A 20,154-nucleotide genomic window follows, 5' to 3' on the forward strand; every position below is an offset into this window, starting at 1 on the left:
CAAAATTTGGTTAAGACATTTTAAAAATAAGAAAAATGCAATAGTTTTAACATTATAAAGTATTACAGGAAACAATAAATCCTGTTTATCAAAGTATCTGGTTTTACTGCCAGCATAACCACTCTACAAAGAAGAGTCAGATCCACTCAGGGCTAGTCTTTACACAGAGTTGCCTTTGGAAGCCAACCTCACATGCAAGTCTTTTTTTAAATAGTGTTTTTATTTAAAATATTATTTAATATTTATTGATTTCTTTTTAAACAATATGAAGAGAACCTCTAGATTATATTATGGGTATTTTTTTCCTCTCTGCACTATGATACGTTATTGTATTACACTGTGTTGAGCTTGCATTTCTTCTTGTTTTCTTTATAGTGCATTCTGCATCCCTCACTCCCAAAAGTCTGCATTCTCTGTCCACCTGATCCCTAATAAAAGTTTAGGTGACCTTGTCTGCTAGAGCAGAAGTCTCCAAACCTTAATTATCATGCTCTCTTATCAGTAAGAATTTTTATTATGTAACTCAAATAAATGTATATTTACATGTTAATAAATATATACTATTCAAAATATTGTGCACTATAAAGTATAAATTTAAAAAATCAAAATTAAAAATAATAGTAGTAGAAGTCCTAATGCTTTCTTCCCACACTCCAGTAAGTCACCTTGGGTATCATCCCACTTTGAATGATCACTAATTTGTACAAATCATATCCTGGCCACAAAGGTACTGACTTTATTAGTTAATATTTTCCCCCATGTAAGTACACTAACGAAGCTGGCTATACCAGTTGGACTGGCCATCAGCACACTAACTAAACTGTCTACAGACTGGCCTCAGTGATAGCAAACAGTACGTGCTTAGTTAGCTATCAAGTCTAATATCAAAGGAAGGAGCTAATTATACCTCACCCTCCCAGGATTTGTGGTGGAAAATCACTGAGATAATCTCCCTTTTGCCATACAACATAAAATCATGAGAGGAACACCAGCGGGCAAAGGTCATGAGGGCCATCATAAAATAAATGGCAAGCAATATTCTTGGCATGGGAGATAAAACTGTGAATTATGGAAGGTCTCTAGAAAGCAGATTAGTAGTAACCTGGGGAGCAGGGAGAGAATGGAGAGTGAATGCTCTTGAATACAAAGTTTACTTTACGGAATGATAAAATGTTCTAAAATTATGGTTATAGTTGCACAACTCTCTAAGTGCATCTTAAAAACGATTAAATTGTATACTTTAAACTGGTGAGATTTATGTTATGTAAATTACATCTCAATAAAGCTATTAAAATAAAAAAGAAAAACTAAGTAAAAAAAGTCTCTGTCCTTCTGGACCTTACATTCCAGAACAATGCTGTCCAACAGAATTTCCTGCAATGATAGAAATGCTCTATACATGTCCAGTATGGTAGCCTCTAAGCACACGTGGCTATTGAGCACTTGAAATGTGGTCAGTGCAAAAAAATGAACTGAACTTTTAAAATTTAATTTTAATAAATTTTAACAGCCACATGTGGATAGTGACTGACACACTGGACAACTTAGTGCTAGAAAGAGGGAAGACAATATACAAATAGCAAATAAATGTAGAGCATATAAAGTCATGATACATGTCATATAGAGGGGATGATGGAGCACTCCCCATCATGCAGATAGATATCTATAGAAATATGTCAGGTGCGTGTGTGTAGATACATACACACACATATATGTATACATATAAATACATATAGATATTCATTGTATCTATATGTGCCTCCATGTAATACAGATATTCAGATTATTTGAATACTGTAATATTTCAACTAATAGGAAAATTTTTTTATCCTTGTATAATCTTCCTAAGCCTTTTTGAAAAAATAAATTAAAAAACTACTTTTGAAATCATTCCATGTGTTAAAAAAATGGTTTTTAATTCTACATACACAGTGACCATTATTTGGGTTCCTTTTCTACAGTACAGTGATTCTTACCATTTTGAGATCTGAGATCACTTTTGAGAATCTTGTAAAAGCTATTACCTCCTGCCTAGAAAAATTCGTATAAATAATATTTTATATACAAATCTGAGGATTCACCAACCACTCACAGCCTATCCAGGAACGTGACATTAAAAGTTCCTGTTATAATATACATATAAATAATCAACAAGCTTGGAGATAAATAAAATATTGCTACATCATAGAAAATTATTTAATGAGCTTAGACTTTTCTTATGGTATCTCTGTGTACTGTAAAATGCACTCATTCATACTAACTTCATAAAGGACACGTAAGAACTCTGTAGAACAATACTCTCTTTTCACTGAAGAATAAAAAAGACATGACTGAGAAACTAGAAGAAACAGGCAAAACTTTAGAAGAGCTACAAGAATCTCAGCCTGGTCACCTAATGGGTATGTTACTCAAACTCTCTAAGCCTCAAGTTTCCTTGTGTGCAAAATAGTTATAACAATAATGCTTATTTCACAAGATTGTTTTAAAACCGTAATGCCATAAAACTTATCAAGTGTTCAGTAAAGCAGCAAACTAAATCCATGCAACATTAATGGCACATTGGCAGAAATAGATCTCAATCTCATGTCAGTTTTGTATCAAAACTCATGATCCTAAGTACCCCTATGCTATCTGGAAATCTAGAAGATTATGAATTTATAACTGAGGAGAAACTTCTTATTGAAGAGTAGAAGATGGCTTGCTATGGAAAAAGAGCCAGAAAGACATGTTTGGCAACTCAGCTATCACTTAGTAGCTATCAGACTTTGCATAAATAATTGCTTCAGGTCTTTCACTCTCTATTCCCACTGTAAAATGAGAATAACAACATCTACCTCACAGGATTTTCATCAGCAATAAAAAAGGCAATACAGGTAAAAGCTTTTTCCACCACATAATATCATTTCTCCTCTAAACTCATAATTTAACATGTGAAATGTTAGTTTTAATGCTATTAATACTAGTCTTACATGAAATAGTTAGAATAATAAATTCTACTTTCTGGAAAAAATTCATTATTAGCATAATTATACTGTCATAAAAGTACAAATGAAGCCTGGCATAAAACTTAATACATCAAAACGTGAAAAATGATCTTAAATCTTCTATTTTTTTTATGAGACAGAGAATCAACTTGAAAATTCCTAATTTACACAGTGCTTTTATTTTTTAAATGCTTACATTTTACCTACAAAAAAAAAAAGGATCTCTCCCTCCCCACTGGGGGAGAATGTGTGGGTGGAGTCACTTCAACCATCCCTACCATGTACTAAGCAAATGCCAGCAAAAAGGCAGCACCCTTGCCCCTCACCACTAGGGGTGCAGCAGCTGCAGAGACTGGGGGGTGGACCATCTCTGCCCTGAACCAGGCAAATGACAATAGAGTCAGCTCCCCTTATCCTCCTAACGAGAGAATGGAAAGAAATTACAAAGATGAGGAAGGTGAAAAGGTGAAAAAGGGGATTCTTTAAATCTGTGTATGAAGTCCTGGGCATGCCCTCGGGTGCAATATGTGAAACTGATCAGAATCAACACAGCAGAAACTTCTAGTACTGAACTATGGTATGGAATACCACCTGCGTTTCAGAATGGTCTCTGGGTAGCAGACAAGCGAGGCAGAGCAGAATAGCACAGCCAAAACCGACTGAATTGTAACTAAGTGGGCAGTCGAATCTCAGCACAAAAGACAGCCAGCACACTCCTAGGATATCCCCAAGAGAAATTAAAGCATATGTCCATGCCAAAACCTGTACACAAAAAATTCATAGCAGCATTATTCACAGTAGCCAAAAGGTAGAAGAAACAACCCAAATGTCCATCAGCTGATAAAGAGAAAAACAAATGTGGAATACCAGTACAATGAAACTTGACAACATGCTAAGTGAAAGAAGTCAGTGACAAAGACCATATAATTATATGATTCCATTTCTATGAAATGTCCATAATAAACAAGCTCGTAGAGAAAGCAGATTAGCAGCTGCCTAGATTAGTGGAATTGGTGGGTAGGGAAAATGGAAAGTGACTGCAAATGGGTGTGGGTTTGCCTTATGGGGTGATGAAAAAGTTCTAAAACTAGAGAGTGGTGATGGTTGCACCACTCTCTGAATATACTAAAGACCACTGAATCATACACTTTAAAATGGTATTATGACATGTATGAATATTATGGTATATAAATTATAACTCAATAAAGCTGTACTTTTAAAAAGTGAGCTAGGTCATACATGCCAAAACGAGTTGACTGCCTCCTAGAACAGAATGTTTAAATAGGAACAAGAGTCTCACACATAATACTCAAAATATCCAGGATACAATCCAAAATTACTTGCCATACAAAATCTCAACTCATTTGAGAAGAGATAATCAGCAGGTACCAGCACTGACATGACAAAGATCCTGGAATTATCTGTCAAGAATCTTAGAGCAGCTCTCAGAAAAATGGCCCAACAAGCAGCTGCAGACACTTTTGGAACAAATACAAAAATATAAGTTTCAGCAAAGAAACAGAAGACATAAAGAAGAACAAAATGGAAAAATATAATAAATGAAACTTTTTATAAAAACTCACAAGAGGTGTCCAAGAGCAGAATAGAGAAGATAGAGGAAAGAATCAGTGAATATAGAGATACGTAAATAAAAATCATCCAGTCTGAAGAGAGAGAAAACAGATTGAAGGAAATGAACAGAGCTTTAGTGACTCAAAAGTTAGTAACAAAAGATCTAACATTTGTCTCATTGGAGTCACAGAAGGAGAGGAAAAAGTGTGGAGCTGAAAAAAATATCTGAAGAAATGATAACAGAAATTTTTGCAAATTTTGAAAAAGATATAAACTTACAGAACAAGAAGCTGAGCAAATAATAAACAAGGTAAACAAAGAATTCCACACCCACACACATCATAACCAAATTTCTGAAAACCTAAGAGAAAAAAAAAGAAAGAAAGAAAGACAGAGGAAGATGACACACTACCTAGAGGAGAACAACAATTTGAATGACAACACATCCCTCATCAGAAACCTTGGCACCACTCACTACCTTAAATACTCCAGTTCTTAGGCAAAGGAAGATATGATCAAATTTGTGTTCTATCAAGCAAACTCTGGCAGCAATAAAAGACAGATTAGCAAGAGAAAAAAACAGAAACAGAGAGATCAATTAAAGGGCTACTGCAACAACCCAAGAAAGAAAACTTCAGGACTTTACAAAAACGATAGCTGGAGAGATGGCAAGGATGGCAAACCTTGAGAGAACGGCAGCAGCACATGCATATGCAGATCAAATCCTAAGAGAAATTCTGTCTCTTCAAAAGCAAGAATAACTGGGGAAAAGTGCCCGTTCAAGCCAAAGAGTGTGGGGGGAATCCTAAGGAAGAGGGAGCTGAAGATGGAGATACCCTAATTCCGTATATGAACCCACATAAGACTCAAGCTCAATCTGAGCTGCTCATGTGTGGGACAGACCAAAAAGCAGCTTATCACAGGCTCTGAGAAGTGAATTAAAATTTAAAACATCACAAAGTCTCAGACTAATCCCTGAGTGGCATGTGTGCATTTAGATCCAAAGGCTTTGAAAATGGAACGAAGATTAGAACCACTGCCCTCAGAAAGCAAGATAGAGAATTTGCTACTTGTACCTAACTGGTTAGTTGCCTACTAAATAAAAATAAATAAGTAAATAAGTAAATAAATAAATCAGCATTCTCCAGGGAATAACAGGACCAAGAACCTACATAACATTCAGAACATCCAGAATAAATCCAAAATCACTCAACATACAAAGAAACAGGAATATGTAACAGATTCTCAATGGAAAAGATAATCAATAGATGTCAATCCTGAGAAAATCCAGAAATTGGAATCATCAGACAAAGACGTTAGGTATTAAAACTGTACTCCATGGGGTAAAGGTAAAGACACTTAAATGAAATGAGAAAAGTTTTCAACAGGGAAATAGAAATCATAAAAAAGAACACGACAGAAACGTGGGGACTGAAAACTATATCTTAAATTTGAAAATGACTGGATGGGTTTGAAAGCATAGTGGAGATTGCAGAGGCAACAGTCAGCGAAGTTGATGATAGTTCAACAGAAATTGTACAATCTAAAGAGAGAAAAAAAAGAGTTAAAAAAAAAAAGAGAGAACAGAGCCTTAAGACTTTTGTTTAAGCCTAACATTAGTATCACTGAAGTCCCAGAAAGAGAAGGGAAAAAGACTGGCGCAGAAAAATATATTTGAAGAAATAACGGTTTTTAGAAAAATCCTATATTTGTGAAAGACATAAATATAAATTCAAGATGCTCAGCAAACCCTAACCAGGGTAAATTCAAAGAAAGCTACACACAGATACATCAGAATCTGAACTGCTAAAAACAAAAGTTGTATAAAAAGCTTGAAAGTAGCTAGAAAAAAAATGTAATTATACATACAGGGGAAAAATAATTAGAATGACTGCAGATTTCCCTGCAGATTTCATAAACTATGCAGGCCAGAAGAGAGTCAAGCAACATCTTCAAAACACTGAAAGAAAGGAACTGTCAACCCAGAATTCTGTACTTGGGAAAATATCTTTCAGTAAAAAAGGCAAAATATTCTCAAAACAAGGAAAACTAAGAAAGTCCATCAGCAGCAGTCGTGCTCAAAAAGAAATCCAAAAGAAAGTGATGCAGACAAAAGGGAAATGACACTAAGAGTTAATTTATAACTTGAGAAATAAACAAAGAGCAAAAGGAAGAGCAGATATCTGAGAAAATATAAAAGACTATTTTCCTCCTCTTAGGTTCTTTAAAGTATGTATGATTGTTGAAAGCAAAATTTATAACTTTTTCAGATGAGATTTGCCTACATGTAGATGTGATTATATGAAAATTACAGCAAAGGTCAGCAGGTGAGGATAAATGGACCTATATGGTTCCAAAATTTCTTAATTTTCCTGAAGTAATATATTACTAACTCTAAATAGACTATAAAAAGTTAGCTATGCATAGTGTAATCACTAGCACACTAGCATTACCACTAAAAAATAATACAAAGACATATACCAAAAGGGCCAACATAAAATTAAAATGGAATGCTAAAAAATATCCAAATACATTAAATGTAAAGAGTCTCAACAAACCAATATAAAGACAGAGATTATTAGACTGAATTTTATATATATATATATATTTCCATACACATACATACATACACACACACACATCATTCTTTCCAAGTCAAAAGGATACATCATGCAAACAATAAGCAGAAGAAAGCTAGTGTGGCTATTAATATCAAAGTAGATTTCAAAGTAAAAAGAATTACCAAAGAAAAAGAGATGGGAAATTATATTATGATGAATGGGTCCGTTCACCAAAAAGACGTAACAATTCTAACTGTATGTACATCTCAAAAAAAGCTTCAAAATACAAGAAGCAAAACTGACAGAAATAAAAGGAAACAAATGATAAATTCATAAATACAGTGGGAGACTTCAACATTCCTCTTTCAGTAATCAACAGAACAAGTAGAATATCATTAGGGATACAAGAGATCTAAACAATATAAACAACCAACTGACCTTCTTGACATTTCTGTAACACTCCATTCAACAGCAGAATGTATATTCTTTGAACTGCACATGTAACATTCACCACGATAGACCATATTTTGTCCAAAAAACAAGTCTTAACAAATTTATAAAAACTAGAATCATAAAAGGTATGTTCTTTGAACATAATGGAATTTAACTAGAAATAAATAAAAGAAAAGGCTCTGGTAAATTCCCAAATATTTGGAAATTAAACAAAACAGTTCTACATAAGCCAAAGAGAATGTCTCAAGGTAAATCATAATTTGGTTCAATTACACTGAATGAAAATCAAAGTACTACATACCATAATATGTGAGATTCAGCTAATGCAGTGCTTAGAAGAACATGTATAGCATTCAAATGCTTTTATTAAAAGGAAGAAACATCTCAAATTAATGATCTAAGCTTTTCATCTTAAGAAACTAGAATAAAAAAAGCAAGTTAAAACCAAAGGAAGCAGGGATTCCCTGGCGATCCAGTGGTTAAGACTCGGGGCTTTCACTGCCACGGGCCTGGGTTCAATCCCTGCTCAGGAACTAAGATCCTGCAAGCTGCGTGGCATGGCAAAAATAAAATAAAATAAAATAAAAAAAGGAAGCAGCAATCAATGCAACTGAAAAAACAACAAAAGAAAAAATAGCAGGAATCAATGAAACCAAACACATATTCTTTGAAAAGATTGATAACATTAATGTCCAGCCAGACTAAGCAAGAAAAAAGAAAGAAAACATAAACTACCAATATCAGAAATGGAAGAAGAAATATCACTAAAGACCCCACAGACTTTAAAAGGATGATAAGGAAATATTATGAACAACTTTATGCCCATAAATTTGAAAACTTAGACGAAATGGAACCATTCTCTGTGAGATACAATCTACAAAACTCACTCAAGAAATAGATAAAATGAATAGCCTGCATCTATTTAAAAAATTGAGTTCACAGCTGCAAGCCTTCCACAAAGAAATTCCAGGCCCAAATGGCATCACTGATGAATTTACCAAACATTTAAGAAAAAAGTAATACCAAGTCTACATAAATCCTTACAGAAAACATAAGAGGGAGCATTTCCTAACTCATTTTATAAGGTTAGCAATACACCATGATAAGGAAACCAAAGACATTTCAAGAAAAGAAAATTACAGAACAATATCTCTCATGAACACAGAAGCAAAAATCCTCAATGAAATATTAGCAAATTAAATCCAGCAATATATAAAAAGTATAATAAATTGGGACCAAGTGGAGTTTACCCCAGGAATGTAAGGCTGATTAAACATTTTAAAATCAATCAATTTAATTCACCAATATTAACAAACAAAAGAAGAAAAACCAAACGACTGTCTCAATAGATATAGAAGAAACATGTGACAAAATTCAACATCCATACATGACTGTAAATGGAAAAACTCTCAGCATTTTTCCTCCTGTGTAGGAAAAAATCCAGTTCTTCTCTGCTGTGTGCTTCTTCCCCATAAGTCTCCTTTACTATTCACACAACCTTCGCTTCCGGTCACCAAATGTACAGAGGTGTTTCCCCACCACCAAGGAATTCACAGGCAACAGCAGAGTGTCCAAGAATTCAACTCAATTCTGACACTATCTAACAGGAAACAGCATCAGATTCCACAGGTTAAGGTTTCAGTCCCACAAGACTGCCCCCCCACCGAACCCTGCCCCACTTCAGAAACCAGTTGCAAGCCCAGATACCACTTATGCTTCTGACCAACTGGCCATAGACTGGGGGATCCAAGGACCCCTTCCTTGGGTTTAATTAATTTGCTAGAGAGGCTCACAGAACTCAGACAAACATTTTATTTACTAGATCACTAGTTTATTATAAAAGGATATAATTCAGGAACAGCCAGATAGAAGAGCTACATAGGGTAATACATGGGCAAAGCGGTTCAGTGTTTCCCTGTCCTGTTAAGGTGCATCACTCTCCCAGCACCTTCATGTGTTCACTAGAAGCTCTCTGAACCCCAAACTTTGGGGATTTTATGGAGGCTTTATCATGTACGCATGATTGATCGTATCTCTACTTTCAGCCATTCTCGCTTCTCAACAGAACAGGGCCCAGGGCTGAAGATTCCAAGCTTCAAACCATGACTTGGCCTTTCTGGTAACTAGTCCTCATCCAGAAGCCATCCAGGAGCTACTACTATCACTGGGGAAATTACAAGGGTTTCAGCAGCCCTGTGTTAGGAACAAAGGTAAAAGACGAACATTAGAACAAGAGATGCTTCTAGTGTTCTTATCACTTAGGAAATTATAACGGTTTTAGGAACTCTATGCCAGGAACCAGGGGCAGAGACCAATATACATTTTTCCGTTATCTCAACTCTCAAAATTAGGAATAGTAGGGAACTTCTTGAACCTAACAAAGGGCATTTATTTTTAAAAAGCCTGCAACTAACATGATACTTCATGTTTAAAGACTGAATGTTTTCCACCTAAGATTGGAAACAAGGCAAGGATATCCACTCTTGTACTCATATTCAACATCAGGTTGAAGGTCCTAGAGAGTACAACAGAACAAGAAGAAAAATAAGGGCATATAATGGGAAAGGAAGAAGTAAAACAGATGCTATGATCATCTGTATAGAAAGCCCCAAAGAATCTACAAAAAAAAGCTACTGAAACTGAGTTTAGCAACATTGCAGGATACAAGGTCAATATACAAAAATCAACTGCATTTCTACATAATGAAAAAGAACAATTAGAAACTGAAATTAAAAGAAACTATCAATTACAATAGCATCAAAGAATATAAACTATTTAGGTATAAATCTAACAAAATATATACAGTATCTGTACCTGAAAAAAGAAATCAATGAAAACCCAAATAAATGAAGAAATATATCATGTTGATGGACTAGAAAATTCAATATTGTCTAGATGTCAATTCTTCCCAAAATGATCTCTTGAATCAACACAATCTCAATCAAAATCCCAGCTTTTTATTTTTAAGAAATTGACAAACTGATTCTAAAATTTATGTGGAAAAGCAAATGAACTAGAAAAACCAAATGAATTTTCAAAAATAGAAGCAGAGTTGGAGGAATCTCACTATCTAATTTTAAGTCTTACTATAAAGGGACTTTCCTGGTGGTACAGTGGTTAAGAACCTGCCTGCCAATGCAGGGGACACGGGTTCAAGCCCTGGTCCGGGAAGATCCCACATGCCACGAAGCAACTAAGCCCCTGGGCCACAACTACTGAGCCTGCGCTCTAGAGCCCGCGAGCCACAACTACTGAGCTCATGTGCCGCAACTACTGAAGCCTGCACACCTAGAGTGCATGCTCCACAAGAGAAGCCACCACAATGAGAAGCCCGCACACTGCAACGAAGAGGCAACCACTCGACACAACTAGAGAAAGCCCTCACGCAGTAACAAAGACCCAACACGGCCAAAAATAAATTTAAAAAAGAAAAAGACTTACTATAAAGATCCAGTAGTCAAAAGAAAGGCATTTCCCAAAGGACAGACACATGAATCAATAGAACAGAACAGAATCAAGAAATAGATACAGAGAGAGAGACGTCCACCTGATTTTCAACAAAGGGGCAAAAATGTCAATGAAAAAAGGATAGTCTTTTCAAGAACTAGTCATTCCATAATGAAAAAAGGATCAATTTACCAATAGGATATAATACAAAATTTCATGCACCTAATAACAGAGCTTCAAAATACATGAAGCAAAAACAGATGCGACTGCAGAGAAACAGATAATTACAAAATTATAATTGAAGATTTCAATACCCCCTCTCAATAACTGACAGAAACAGAAAATCAGAAAGGTTTTAGAAATCTTACACATAACATCATACTTAACGGTTAAAGATTGAATATTTTTTCCTTTAAATCAAAAACAAGACACAGCCAACCACTCTTATCACCTGTATACATCACTGTAATGGAGGTTCTAGCCAGTGAAATAAGGCAAGAAAAAAGAAATGAAAGGCATCCAGATTGCAGAGAAAAGGCTTATAGTATTTTTACTTGAGGACAACATAATCATCTATGTAGAAAGTCATAAGGAATCTACAAAAACTACTACTACTACAGCTAATAAGTGAGGTCAGCAAAATTGAAGGATACAAGACCAAATACAAAAATCAGTTGTATTTCCATATTTTATAAACACACACACACACACACACACATATATATAATTTACAACAGCAGCAAAATATATTAAATACTTAGGGGAAAATCTGACAGAAGAGTTGTAAGACCTGTTCACTGAAAACTTTTAAATATTTTTGAGAGATTAAAGAAGACCTAAATAAATGGAGAGATATACCATGTTCACGGGTGAGAAAACTCAATATCCATAAGGTGTCAACTGTCCCCAAGACTGATGTATAGATTCAATACAATCCCAAATAAAACCCCAGCAGGCTTTTTTGTAGAAACTGACAAGCTGATTCTGAAATTCATGTGGAAATGCCAAGGACATAGAATTGCCAAAATAACTGAAAAAAGAACAAAATTGAAGGACTTAAACTCCCTGAATTCAAGACTTATAAAGCTATAATAATCTTGACATACAAATAGATCAGTGGAACAGAGTCCAGAAACAGACACACAAATATACGATCAACTGGTTTCAACAAAGTTGCCAAGCCACTTTAGTAGAGAAAGGATAGTTTTTTTCAACAAATGGTCCTAGAATAATTGGATATCTATATGAAAAAAAAAAAAATTGAGATCCATACCTCTCACTAGATGTGGAATTAACTCAAAATGGACTATAAACCTAATTGTAAAATCTAAAACCACAAAACTTCTAGGAAAAATAAATAATCAAAGAAAATCTTTGGTTTAGGCAAAGGCTTCTTAGATATTGTGCCAAAAGCACAATCCATAAAAGGAAAAAAATGATAAACTGGAATTGAAATTTAAAACTTCTGTTCTTTGAAAGCACTGTTAAGAGAATGAAAAGACAAGCCCCAACATGGGAGAAAATATTTGCCAATGATATATCTGATAAGGAACTAGTATCTAGAATATATAAAGAACTCATAAAAATCAATAATAAGAAAAAACAATTTTAAAAATGTGCAAAAGATATGAACAGATACCTCACCAAAGAAGATCTACAGATGGCAAGTAAGCACATGATAAGATGCTCTCATTAGTCATTAGGGAAATGCAAAATAAAACCACAATGAGATACCACTACACACCTATTAGAACCGCTAAAATTTAAGACTGACCATACCAAGGGTTGGTGAGAGTGTAAATTAACTAGAACATTCACACCCTGCTGGTGGGAATGTAAAAGATACAACTACTTTGAAAAAGAGTTTTGTCATTTTGTTAGAAATCTATAGTGAAGGAAAGCGGCTCAGTTAGTTGCCTGGGGACAGGGAGAGGCAGCGGAAAGGAGAGGGAGGGAATACAAAGGGGCACATGGAACTTTTGAGTGTGATTGATATTTTTATGATCTTGATTGTGGTGATAGTTTAACAGGTACATACATATGTCCAAACTTTTAAAATTGTACAGTTTATTGCATGTCAATTATACCCCAATAAAGCTCTTAAAAATAATTTTTTAAGAAAAAATTACAATTGTAATTAAATAATTTTGAAAGTGCTAAAAAGTAAAAATAGTACTATAAGAGTACATAACGAGGGGTCACATAGTCTGAAGAGTCAGAAAAGCTTCCTTTAGACACTAGTATAAGCTAAAATTCAAAGGATGCTTAGTAATCAGTCAAGCAAAGACCACATAGGAAAGACGGTTCAGAGACATGTATGCATGTGTGTGAAATGCCCTGGAGTCCAAAAGGAATGTGACACTTTCAAGGAACTTTAAAAGACCCAAGCAGGAAAACAGGAAGGGTGAGTCTGATCTGCTAAAGGAACCAAATTATGTAGACACATGGTCTTGAAAACCATGCTAGTACAAGCAATTTATCAATTTAGGATCTTAGAAACACTCAATTTAAATTATTTTAAAATCTATTGTGTGATTTTATGGTTTAATAATGTAAAAAGAACCCATGGATATAAATTGCATATTATAATCTTAGTTTGAAATAAAGAAGAGCTGGGGACAGGGAATATTCAATTTAACTTTATAGTTACTGATAGCTTCCCTATTATTATTAAAAAGGATTCCAAATATGTACGTGTGTGTGTGTGTGTGTGTATACACACATATGTTGGGGTTTTTTTTTTTTAATAACTTAGGGAAAATATTGACACATTTAACCCTGCCACTTTCTGTTTACAATAGCAACCTCACTCCTGATATTATATCTTCATTTTGCTGTCAAAATAGAAAGACTACTTCCATTATAAATGTGTGAAATTCATTATCCATACTCGACTGACTTAAGACGTTTAAAAAATATCTATATACATTAAACACACAATAAGATTTAATAGATGATTTTAGAGAAATATTCAATAAATATGTTTTAATAATAAATATACATTTATAAAATATTCACAATATAATGAGTTATTTTCCAATCTCAGAATGTTAATATCAGTTATTTTGTTTACCTAAGAGAAATTAGAAGTCTTAGGTTCCTAAGTCACATAAGCAAGAAAATGTCCAAGTTTGAACTCAAATTATTAATTTATAAAAACATAAATCTCAACTACTCTACAAAAATAATTCTAAAGAACTGGCTTCTAATAGAGAATGTTATTCATTCAAATAGTTCATAGCAAAACATTTTCTACTCCAATGTTATACTAAGCTACCCAAGTAAATGTAATTCACATTTGCATATATATCCTTGATTATTATATTTCAAATTGGCACTGTCCTCTCTGATTCTCAGTCCTAAGTCTTTTAGTCCAGCTTTAGCTGAAGATCAGTGTTCATTCTGTTTTACCTATGAGAGGAAGGGCTTGTAATTCTGAGAGTTATATTCTTTTCAAATGGAAACAGAAGACTGAAATCAATCCTAAGAGAACTGAAGTACCACTTTTGATACCATATTTGCTTCTGCATTTCTCCCCCAACCATCAATCTTCCGTTCTAAAGAAGCATTTAAAGGATACTCATTCCCTAGTGAAATCCCTACAGTAGGAAAAAAGCTATGTTACCATGGAACCAGCCAATTAATTTTGACACCTGCTTACCAAGATTGATCATTTTTGATGTCTGTTTGTTAGGTGGCTATCCTTCAGTTAAGTAAAAGATTTTCAAGATAATGAATGAAGTGAGAATTTCCAGTTAAAGTCTTTTCCACTGTGCTATTATTTCAAATGCTGGATAAAACAAGCCACCATCCTCAAATAAACCTTTCTTAGCTTAGTATGTACTTTACCAGGAAGAAATCTTTTCTTCTAAATTGATTCTTCCCTTTAACATTAAATACCACTTTTTTCTTTATGCTAAGAGAATACATAACAAAACACAGAGTTGTACCAGTTATATTTACTCTAACTAATAGCTTGTATTCCACAGAGAAATGAAAAAGTACTTACTAATAGCGTACAATGAATCATAGGAAACAGCTTCCAAGGAAATGAATATTCAATGATTAGTCCAGGGCTTATTGTTATTTACCTATATCTATATTAAAAAAAAAACAACTAGTCCTCTTTTACTCACTAATGTATCTTTCACGAACACCAACCATCTCTCTATATTATTTAAGCTGGTTTTAACTTGATCTGTGATCTTTCCTACTAACTGAGACAACCTCTGCTAGTGAGGTTACAGGCTGCTGATCTAGCTGATTAGCAATTCCACTACTATAAAATGTAGACAGAAGCTTCTTAGAACTGCAGCAATTTCTGTCCTCTTTAGAGAAATGGAGCAATTCCACCCACCCAAAGGCCAATGTCCCTAACTTACACATGAATCAGGCAATCTTCCTATTTATGTACCAAAGGATATTAAAAAATGGATGTGGCTTTTTTCATTGTTGACTACCAGTTCATATGTTCAAAATCCTCTCTTGCTAGGTAAAGAGGCTGGCTGTTATGATCAAAGCAAAAGTTTAAGAACATTTAAGTTATAAAGACTGCTAATAAGCACAATTCGATATGATATCTTTGCAGACCTTGAAACACTTGTTTAAACTTTTAATTAGTACCTCCACCAAATTTTGTTTAAATATAAAACTACAGTACTATGCTAATTTGTGAAATTATGAAGCTAGGAAACATTTTAACTTATTGCTACAAATGACTTTCATAAAACTTCATTCTGAGATTTCACTTCCAAAAACTTCCTGTCAATTAATTTAAATAGTAAGATCTACTTAAATTAAAAAGTCCCATTTTTAAAAATACATTTTTACAATGAGTTTTCAGGGGCACTGTCTTAACTGGCAAGTTTTTTTTCAAAAAATGGAAAATATGCTGTTTAAAACTCCCAGGAAATTTTCCTGTCATACATTATTAGCAGGTGAACCATATTCCTACCTTTGCCTTAGAGCCCAAGAGACAGTTCACTTAGATTTTGCTATCACCCGGACAACAAGTAATCTACATAGTGCAATTTCAGAGCTACTAACCCAGCCAGCAAACTTCATGTGAAGTATCTAGAAGACCAAGAAGTTGACGTACTTAGTGACTGTTATGTGCAAGTTGTCAGATGGACACCCTATTGGCCTCAACTATCTTATCTGCTGCTCCCCCCACATTCACCCATTTCTTTTCTTATCAGACAGCAACGCAATAAACATCAACCAATGGGGGAAAGTATCTTTACTGTCCTAAAGCAAGCTCCTTAGGGCCTTGAGCTTCAAAAAAACGAAAGTGATGCTCCCACACAACAGCTGACAGTCAAAGAACCAGTTAGAAAAATCTTTTATCTCCACCACATTAAAAAGTCCAGGTATTTCATCCTCTTATCTAACCCAAAGTCACTCTTGCATTTCTCAATTCAAGACTGTCCTCGCAAATTCAACATAGTATATTGGCTTAAAGTAAACGTTCTAGAGTTAGGCTGGCTGATTTGGATTGCCTCGATTTCCCTCTGTAAAACCTGTAAAGTAATTCTAGTAACTCAGAGTTGTTGTGAGAAACAAACAAGATAACCCACGTAATGGGCTCAGAACAGTGTTTGGCACATAGTAAGGCCATCATAAACTCTACTTATGATCACTATTACTAAATACACTAACATGTTAGCAGTGCTTACCTCTAGAGAGGGGAGTAGGATGGGGAAGAGGGAGGTACTGGTAGACCAGAACTTTTAACCTTTAAACTTCCGTATTGTTTGAATGCTTCACAATGCGCAAGTATTTCACGAGTTACGTGCATAATTTTTGATTAAAAAATAGTGTCCTAACAAAATGGTGTTTGCCACCGTAACTGAGTGTGAAAATTTTGACGATCAGGGGACCAGAGTCGCTGCGGACAGGTGGACCATCGGGAAAGGCTTCGCGTCCACGGCGGTCGGTGCGAGACGCAGGGCCCAAAGTCCCCGAGGCGCGAGGGCTGGAGGGGGACAGCGCGGGCCCCGCTCCCGCAGCGCTGCGGGTCGCTCCCAGCCAGGGGACCCGGGGCCGAGAGAAGGGGGGAGGCCGCGACGAGTGCGGGGCAGGGCTGAGGTTCGGGGTCCGGCGAAGGCACTTACTTGAACCTGCCCTGGCAGTGCTGGCACTGGTCCCCCACCCAGCCCGGGTCGCAGAGGCAGGTGGAGTTGACACAGCGGCCCGAAAAGCAGGAGCCGGTCCTCTCGCAGAGCTTGGACTGGGACACCTGCGCGTAGAGCGCCAGGTAGAGGAAGCCATAGCACAGCAGCCAGCTGTTTCCGTCCAGCAGCCAGAAGGAGGCGCCGCCGCCGCTGCCGCCGCCGCCGCCCGCCGGCCGAGCTCTCCACGGCCCCGGGGCCGCCGGCTGCGGGGGACCAGTGCGGGCCCGGCTCCCCGGTTCCATCTTTCCCAGCGCCCCTGCCCGGCCGGGATGCGCTCTCGGGCGCCTACAGGGATGCTTCAGAGGGGAAATCTGGCCGGAGAGGAGAACACCGCGCCGCTGCCGCCGCCGCTTCTCCTCCTCCTCACCGGCGCCTGCCCCAGTCCCGCTCCCCGGTCAGGAGGGACAGATCCCAGCCGCTGTCGCCTCCGCTCGGCTCCCTGCAGTCGCACTCGGGCATCGCCTCTCCGTCTCCTGACCTTGTCCGCGGCAGGCCGAGCCCACCGCCACGGCGCCCCGGGCCGGGCCGGAGGCGGGGAGCGGGAGATGCAGGCTGCGCGGGGCGCTCCGGAGGGGACCTGCGGGAGGGGGAGGGGGACCCAGCGCGCGGCCCCGCCTCGCCCACGGCTCGCGCCAACCTCCTCAGCTCCCAGCCCGGCGCGCCCGGGAGGGCGGGGGCCACGGGAGCCCCGAGGTGGGCGCGCCCAACGCGGGAGGGGGGACTCGGGAAGCGGGGTTCAGCCTCGCCCGCCCCGGCCGGCCCCCGGAGGCCCCCCAGAAGCCATTTTCTCTCTGGTAACGTTAGCCAGATGCCGGTGCTGCCTTTAGAGCCCGCGGCGTGCTGGGCCGCCTCCCCCTCTCGCGCGTGCCTCCGCTCCTCCCCACACAGGCCCTGCGCGTGGTCTCGCCCCGCCCCGACAGGGACCAGGGACTCCTCCGCGCGTTCGCACAGCCCGGCCCGCCGGCTGAGGGGAGAGCGGCCCGCCAGGTGTGGCGCGCGGGCCCGCCGTGCCCTTCCCCTCGGCGCGCCTGGGAAGTCGGCCCCGCTCGCACCGCGCGCCTCCTGAACCCCCCCAAACGTAAGATCAGATCGGGACCGGCTTCGCAGCTTCAGCAGAAAATAAGCCCTTCCCGTCCGCTGTCTACAGCTGCAAAAGTGCAGCACTTTTCCCCCAGCGCTCCCCGCTTCCTCCGTCCCATCCTCCAGCCTATTTCTTTTTTTCTGAAAAGAGAAAAACTCCAACAACACACAAAGAGCTGAGCATGTGCAGCAGGCAAAAGTCTTAAAGGCACCGCACTCCGACCACTTTATGGGGTCCGCAAGAACGGAAAGGGGTGGGGGCTAGGGCCTGCGGGGGTCGCGGAGCCGGTTCCGCAGAGGGACCGCTCCCAGGGGGAGCCATTTCTTGCGCGGAAATAGTGACTCCCCCGCCCCCAACAAAGAGCTGCGAGGTTCTGAGCCCCGGGCACGCCGCCCCTCTCCGACGCTGCCTCGGAACCCCAGGTATCTCCTTTTCTGCTTGTCAGTGTTTCCTCCTCCATCTGGGACAATATTCTGCCTTGAAAAATATTGCAACATCGGGGCTTTTTTCAGAAGAGCAGAAATGATGCCCAGAAAAGAGCCGTTTTTCCTTCCTTGGTAGCAAGCTCTCCTCCTTTAGATGACTTTCCAAGATTTGATGGCATATGCTGAAATTTTTGCTTTGTACTTTTGTCCCTTCACTAAACAGGCTGTTTGAACCCTTGAGAAAGGAAGCCAAACACAAATTGCAGCCTCGTACACTCGAGTCACAGCAATATTATTGGATCCCCACCAAAGAAGAGCAGGCAGTATGAAAAAGAATTTGAAATCTACCAAAAGCATTTCTGACAGCAAAAGGAGAAAAAGGTTTTGTTGTAACCACACAGTCATAATATTGTTAAGATTCAACTCATGTATATTTGGGGCATAATGTACCCATGTCATCTCTTTTAATCTCTGTTATCCCCACTTTGCAGATGAAATCCTCCATTAACCCCATTTTGCAGATGAGGACAGAAAGACTCAAAAAGGTTGAAAGATTTGTCAGACAGGTTAGAAGAAAGCAATGAACCGAGTGTTAAACACAAGTCTGTGCTTTTTCCACTATTTACTAGGCTGTTTCTATTGGCTTTGTTCTAGTTTGGTGAATAAAATGTAAGTGTTGGCTTGGTTTGCAAACACCTCGGAGATGACTTAAGGAGGAAAAAAAGGTCCAGAAAGAGGTGGCTCCTTCAGAAGTAAAAATGAAAAAGGAAAATCATGATTTTCATTTATGGAACAAACAAATCACAATTCCCCCAAAATATCAGTACCAGAAATGTCAATCTCAAACCTAAAAATTAGGACAGCTCCTTCTTCTTTTCACATCTTTTCGATATCATTATGCCCCTTAGAGACTGCTTGGGATGGGGGAGAAGGAGAGGAGAACATTTTGGAAAAATAATTAAAAGGAGGATATTGTTCTGGATCACACCTTTTAATTTCCATGACTGTAAAATCCGGAACTCTTTCTAGTATTAACTGTGCATGAACAATCCCTGTTGCCTTCTCCATTCTTTTCACGCCAACCAAAGTTTAAAGTCAGCCACATCTTTCTCACATCTAATGTAGAGTTGCTTTCACACATGTGGAAGGTGGCCAAGCTCTTAAAACCATCACTGAGTGTGAAGGTAACTCAAAGGATACACAGGAGCCACTTTAACAAGAGAGATCACTGCTCAGCCACATACTGACGGTAGGCTATATTTAAGCAAAGGGTTTGCCCATTAAAAATATGTATCTTTTAATCTTCTAACCACTAGAGTCAGCTCAGTACTTTAGGTTACACTGAAGAACATGCAGCCCCACAGGCCTCTTCTCAACATTGCCTTTAGAATCAAGCTGAATACATTAAATTTATATAAAATTATTCTCATAAGGATCTCACAGGATTTGCACTTGCCC

General features: G+C 38.1%; 1 protein-coding gene across 7 annotated transcripts in view; it reads right to left on the reverse strand.

Moving 5' to 3' along the window:
• Positions 1–18,006, reverse strand: part of ATRNL1 (attractin like 1) — a 721,245-nt gene extending 703,239 nt beyond the window's left edge. For all 7 annotated transcript variants that reach the window (XR_009497890.1, XR_009497891.1, XM_059899416.1 and 4 more), the window contains exon 1: positions 17,131–18,006. Coding sequence is in view for 5 of the 7 variants with exons in the window: in XM_059899416.1 (XP_059755399.1) it covers positions 17,131–17,432 (302 nt within the window). In the remaining 2 variants the exon portion in view is untranslated. The remainder of the gene's footprint in view (positions 1–17,130) is intronic.
• Positions 18,007–20,154: the final 2,148 nt, after the last annotated feature.

Source organism: Balaenoptera ricei, chromosome 16 (assembly GCF_028023285.1).
Source record: "Balaenoptera ricei isolate mBalRic1 chromosome 16, mBalRic1.hap2, whole genome shotgun sequence".
NCBI classification, from domain to species: Eukaryota; Metazoa; Chordata; class Mammalia; order Artiodactyla; family Balaenopteridae; genus Balaenoptera; species Balaenoptera ricei.